General features: G+C 31.1%; 1 protein-coding gene across 3 annotated transcripts; it reads left to right on the top strand.

Moving 5' to 3' along the window:
- Positions 1–1,490: 1,490 nt before the first annotated feature.
- Positions 1,491–5,589, top strand: LOC149392350 (basic helix-loop-helix (bHLH) DNA-binding superfamily protein). 3 transcript variants are annotated; one of them, XM_089621328.1, is made up of 7 exons: positions 1,495–2,293; positions 2,545–3,142; positions 3,504–3,626; positions 3,767–3,832; positions 3,937–4,002; positions 5,012–5,074; positions 5,182–5,589. In XM_089621328.1, the coding sequence occupies exons 1-7, from the start codon at positions 2,160–2,162 to the stop codon at positions 5,344–5,346; spliced, it is 1,215 nt and encodes a 404-aa protein (XP_089477454.1). In that variant the 5' UTR covers positions 1,495–2,159; the 3' UTR covers positions 5,347–5,589. The 3 variants fall into 3 exon arrangements, with proteins under 3 accessions (XP_089477455.1, XP_089477454.1, XP_089477453.1); XM_089621327.1 differs by having other exon boundaries at positions 1,496–2,293; positions 2,542–3,142; XM_089621329.1 differs by lacking the exon at positions 5,012–5,074 and having other exon boundaries at positions 1,491–2,293; positions 2,542–3,142.
- The last annotated feature ends 411 nt before the right edge of the window (positions 5,590–6,000 follow it).

Raw genomic sequence — 6,000 nt, 5'->3', positions numbered from 1 at the left:
AAATTATGTAAATATCACCATCACCGATTCTATTATGCAAAAATACAAACGGTAAATTGAATTTACTCTTCTGGTAAATTAAGTAACTGGAAAAAAATCAGAGTTGTCTACGAGAATCATAACAAAAATCCTAGACAAAAAAATTCGAATTGATTATATAATGAGCCTGCAAACGAATATGATTAATTAAACTATGTAAATATCACCATCACCAATTCCAAATAGCCACCGCTGATTCCAAACAGAAAATATGAACGGTAAATTGGATTTACTCTCCTCGTAAATTAATTAATTAAAAAACCAAAAGAATATTCACAGTTAACTACCAAAAACTTAGGCAGAAAATTTCGAATTTATTATATAACGAGTTTGCAAATGAATTTTGTCAATTAAACTATGTATATAAGAAGAATAACTGATGGCATAGACGGAGACATGCGGGACGACATAGACGGCGACGAGCGGAGTCTATGATTTTTTTTTTCGGCGAGCTGATCGTCGGAGGAACCGCGTAGAGGCGTGGCTTCATTGTAGAGAGAGAGGGAGGGTTTGGGCGCAAGTTTTGGAGGAGAGAGAAATGACTATGGCAAAAAAAGAGAGAAATTAGAGTTTGAGAGGATTTTTGGATATCTGGTGTAATATTAAATGAGTTGAGCTATTTTCTTAGTGAAAGCAAACTTAAGCTACTTTTTAAAAATCAAAGTGGACTATTTGTCAACTCAGCTAGTTGACTATAAAAAAAATACAAATTAAATAATAATATAATCTTAACACAATTAATAAAAGCTAAATAAATAGTGTTTAATGATATTTTTTGAAGTTATAAAAAATATTTAAGTTTGTACAAATCTTTAAAGTTTTTTTATGAAACATTGAAGGAACCACGAGAGTTTATTAATGAACCCTCGTTTGTGGCGGAGAAATACCGTGGTTGCAAAAACATATTAAGTAAAATGAAAAAAAGAGACATAAAATGATCGATAGGGTTATATATGAGGTATAAATTACACAGATTGTTTAATTATGATATCTTTTTAAAGTTGTTAACTTGCTGAAATATATATATTGAAAAAGGGGATCAATATTTTTTTATTTATAAAAAGACTAGGGTTACAAACTTTGAAGTAAATTAAGGTTTCATCTAAAAACTAATAAAGATAATTGGCAAAAATAATTAATAAGATAACTAACTTATGCCCTTATAAACATAGTGTTATTAGTCCTAATTCGAACTTTTAAAAGTTTGAGAATAATTTTACACTTAAAACATGTGGACTATTTATAGTATAAACACCAGTTTTAAACTAATATCACTACGCAAGGTCTGTATTTTTACATGAAAATACCTTTATACGTTCATAGTTTTTCTTACGTAGCTATGATGTAATAAAAACCCTCACTGCGTTGTATTAAAAAAAGATTGGATACATATTCTGGGTACCCACCAATATATATAATATATAATAATATTGTATAATGAGAGGCTTCAGAAGTGGGGTTTGGAGAGAGAAGAGCGTGGTAGCTATCATTTCAGTTCCGGGACAGCCTTGGGATCGAAGGCTTTGATATCAATCATAGCATAGAGGAACTATAATCATCTTCCTGTAATTGAAGAGAGAGTGAGCTATCTATATAATATATTATAAATGAGGGACAATCACAGTGCGAGAGAATATATATGGAATATGAACCCACGCTCTCTCCTCTATATGCCTTCCTTTATAAGCCTACTTTATTAGTGAAATATAATATAGTAGTGAAGCTGAAAGAGTAAAGAGTAAACTGATCATAATCAGGAAGAAAAAGAAAAGTTGGGGTGGGTTTGCTAAAAGCAAGGAAAGAGAAAAAGGGTATATAATATATATATATATATATATATGTATGTGTAATATATACACCTGAAGCGTGCGTGGTATTTAGTTTCTCCTTTATAGAGAGAGATAGAGAGGAGAGAGACATTCCTGAAACAAATTCCTGTGAGAGAAGGAAATTTTTTTTCCTTTCTTTTTCATTTACAACAAAACTCAAATATTTACGTATATATATATATATATATATATATATATATATATATATATATATATACATATCATCTTGGGATTCTCATCAAGCAAGGGTATATAGCTTTTTCAAAAGAAGGAAGGAAAAAAAAAATCACAATGGAGTCTGCAAATCTGAAACTCTCAGAGCATGAGATTATTGGGTCAAACTTGGGTGACCCATCAAATTGCTTTGCCTTTGGAATTGGAAGCCATGCTTCCTCATCTTCCTCTTCTTCCTCTTCACCTCCTTTGTAAGTCATTCTCTCTCTACTCTCTCTCTCTCTCTCTCTCTCATTTAGAAACAGTAAGGAGATACAAAAAATGGAATCTAATCTCTCTCTTTTCTCTTCACTCCTTTGATTTCATGTTACATCAATCGGAAGTACTAAACGATATAGTACTCTCTCAACAACATTATATTACTCACTATATATATATATTAATAATTAAATTATATATATATATATATTGATTAATTTTTAATATATTTACAATGCAGCAGTAGTTGCAGTACAGGCAGTGTTGGAAACTCCAATAATAACAATAACAATAATCCAAGCGCTTCAAGACATTACAAAATGTGTGGTGATGATAGTATAGATCATGATCATCATGAGAGTAATATGATCCACAACTTGGGATCTTCCTGGAATCCTAACAATCTCTCCTCCTCCGCCTACCACATTCAACTTGCCAAGATCAAAGACGAGATTTCGGAGTCTTTCCCCAAATTTACCGAACTTTTGCTAAACAGTCCCTCCAGTGCTAACATTGACAATTACACCCACTTTCTCCTCAAGAACGCCTCAAATAACGAAAAAGACAGAGCTCAAATCGACGGTCCGGATTTCGGGGGTCACTTCTCAAGTACTGGTTTTACTGGTTCTAGTCAGATATATCCGAGTGTGAATATTTCGAGCTTGAATAATTATCATCAAAGTCAAAGCTATAGTAGTGTGATGATGAGTGATCAGCCAGGCTTAAGCGACAACGGTTCTAGCCTCGGAGCTTTCAGTTTCAATTGCAATTTTGGTGTTGTTGATGATCAGATACAGCGACCACACGATAGGATATCTTGTGACCGAACAACCAATCAAAGAGTACGTTTACTATCTTCTTTTCCCTATAACCTAGTGCTCTTTTTTTTTTTTTTGTCCACTGGTGTGTCATTTTTATTAGTTGTTTTGGTAAAACATCTGTTTCGATATCTGTAGGTTTCTATGATCTAATTATCGATTAACCGACTACTTACTGAGCAAATTACGTTGTGGATTTAATGTTGAGACCCAAAAAAATCATGAAAATGATCTCTCAACTAAATCAATCCAGATTTTTTTTTCTATAGTATTATCCTTTAGGGTTTTTTTTGGCTTTGTTGTTCTTTTTTTGTTTTTTTGTATTAGTGGCTGAATTGATTATATATTATGTGTGATTATTTAATTTGTGTTTTGGTTTGGAAAGAGCTCATCATTGAGCAGTGAAATGGAGGATTTAGAAAAGCGATCAATGAGAAGTAACCAATCAACAGCTCCAAATAAGAAATCCCGCTCCGAGTCCAAAACTCCTTCGTGCCCACCTTTTAAGGTTTTGTTTATATTAAAACATTGCAAACTTTATGCACATTTAATTAAATTTGAATATCTATATACATCTATATCTTAATTAAAGCTATAATATATATATATATATATATATATATATATACACATATAATATTTACACAGGTCAGAAAAGAGAAACTAGGGGATAGAATAGCAGCGCTTCAACAGCTGGTCTCGCCCTTTGGAAAAGTAATTATGCTTAGTTTTCCCGTTATTCCATATTTGTTGCTATAGTATACTATACGTATTACGTATCTGTATATCTTCTTTTGATTTGGTTGAAAATATTGCAGACAGACACAGCTTCGGTTCTAATGGAAGCTATTGGATACATCAAGTTCCTTCAGAACCAGGTTGAGGTAAAACTTTGACTTCCTCAATTAATAATTCATATATTCTTCATTTATTTTCTGACATATTTGGATTTGAGTTCTTGCCTTTATTGATTAAAATGAGACGCTATAGTTAAAATTAGGGTAGATGCTTTGGGACATGTCATAAAATAATATTTCGTAAAGAAAATAAAATATGCTTGTTGCATTAAAATATGCTAAGTTAGTTGCCATATTTTGGACCCACTTTCTCTGTGGATTTTTATAACTTCTTTAAATGGTGTTTACAGTTTTTACCTACGAGACCATTAGTAAAGTAAGTTACAAAATCACATAAACCTTTTGAATTATGGATTAATTTAGTCTTTTATTAAAAATATTACGAGGAAATTATCAGGAGGAAAAAGGGGAAACAAACGTCTAAAATTTTAAAAAAATGAGGTATACTATTTATGAAAGATTTAAATATATTAGGTATCTTTAGAATTACCATTAGATAGGGTATTTGGGAGATTTTCTATAAATTTTTGAATTTCCCAGTACAAAGGTTTCCTTATACATAATCTTAGAAAAATAAATTCTTAACTAATATAACAATATACAAATGAAATCCAAAAAAATCTAAATTTAAGATGTACAAACCTCTATTCATCTTCTAATAAATCAGAAGCTATATGCAATGATGTGGAGAGTAGCTCAAGCAGTGGTGGTGAGTGACTCAACTCACACCAATTTTAATTAGGTCGTTGTTTGAGTTGACTAAGATGAAAATTTCAAGTGCTAACGAAAAATTTATTGGCATTTTTTAGACCATGTCACAAAAGAAAAATAAAGATATAGCAACGTGAAATTTAGAGGGCATTTTAATCATGTGTATTAATTTTTTTTTCTTAAACCCTGAACTAATTAATATAACTGCCACATAAGTTATGGACATCTCAACTACCATGGTTTACCAATTTTTTTTTTTTTTGTTCAATATGCAAAATATAATATTGTATTAAGTATTAACTAATAATCTGCATGTATTCGACAGACACTAAGCGTCCCATACATGAAGCCATCACGCCACAAATCCACCAATAAAACATTTCAAGGGGTACATTGCATTAAATTTTTGTTTGATTTGTTAATATATAATATTGTTTAAATAGATGTTTTCTTTGGTTGATGATATACAATAATGATAATGATAATAAACAACAGTTATATGAGGGACTAAGTAAAGATGATGGAATTGAAGAGGCAAAACGAGATCTGAGAAGCAGAGGCCTTTGTCTCGTGCCATTATCGTGCCTGTCTTACGTCACCGGCGACAATGGCGGCGCCGCTGCAACTATTTGGCCGCCACCTAATTTCTTCGGAATGTAACATCATTTAATTTCCACCTCTCACATATTTTTAATTGCAAAAATAACCATCCAATGTTTTATTAGGTCTGCTGATTTATTAGGTGGTGATAGTGCATTTATATAGTCTGATTGTTGCTGGTATTCTATTATTCTATATATATGTAGCTTAATGGAGCAAATTTGGTCATTCTGTAAAAAGGGACTAATCCAGGATGGACCACGTTTGATCCATTAATTATATAAACTTATATTATATTATAAAGGGTCGATCTTCTTCCTGATTCATAATCTTTCTTCTTTTCTTATATCTTTATTATTATTATTATTAATATTATTATTATTATTCCTTAAAAAATAATAATAATAATAAAAGTTGGTCAATCCACAACAAAAAAAACACTAAGTAGTGGAAGTATATATTGGGATTCTTACATTGTGCACCAGGAAAAAAAATTTGTTTTAATTTGTGAGGACGAGTTGGATTGTAGTGATCATTTTAATTGATTACGTGAGAACATTAATAGTGGTCTTTTTTTTCAGTTATCCTGTAAATCTGTAATCAACCACAAAATGAAAAACTGCGACTTATACCGTTTAATTTTAGTTTTTTTAGAAGTGACACTAAAGTTGCATGATATATATTCATAATGCAAATATTTTTTATTTACATTCT

Source organism: Urtica dioica, chromosome 7 (genome assembly GCF_054948205.1).
Source record: "Urtica dioica subsp. dioica isolate 48M chromosome 7, U.dioica_male_clone48M_v1_H2, whole genome shotgun sequence".
NCBI lineage: Eukaryota > Viridiplantae > Streptophyta > Magnoliopsida > Rosales > Urticaceae > Urtica > Urtica dioica.
Note: the sequence above shows the minus strand (reverse complement) of the source record. Positions and strands in the feature narration are given on the sequence as shown.

What these genes read in the sequence shown, in the direction of transcription:
- LOC149392350 (XM_089621327.1), top strand. Translation starts at nt 2,160, where the DNA reads ATGGAGTCTGCAAATCTGAAACTCTCAGAGCATGAGATTATTGGGTCA. An exon ending in ACCGAACAACCAATCAAAGA is followed by an intron (nt 3,143 to 3,503) that starts GTACGTTTACTA and finishes TGGTTTGGAAAG; the next exon opens with AGCTCATCATTGAGCAGTGA. An exon ending in CCAATAAAACATTTCAAGGG is followed by an intron (nt 5,075 to 5,181) that starts GTACATTGCATT and finishes AATAAACAACAG; the next exon opens with TTATATGAGGGACTAAGTAA.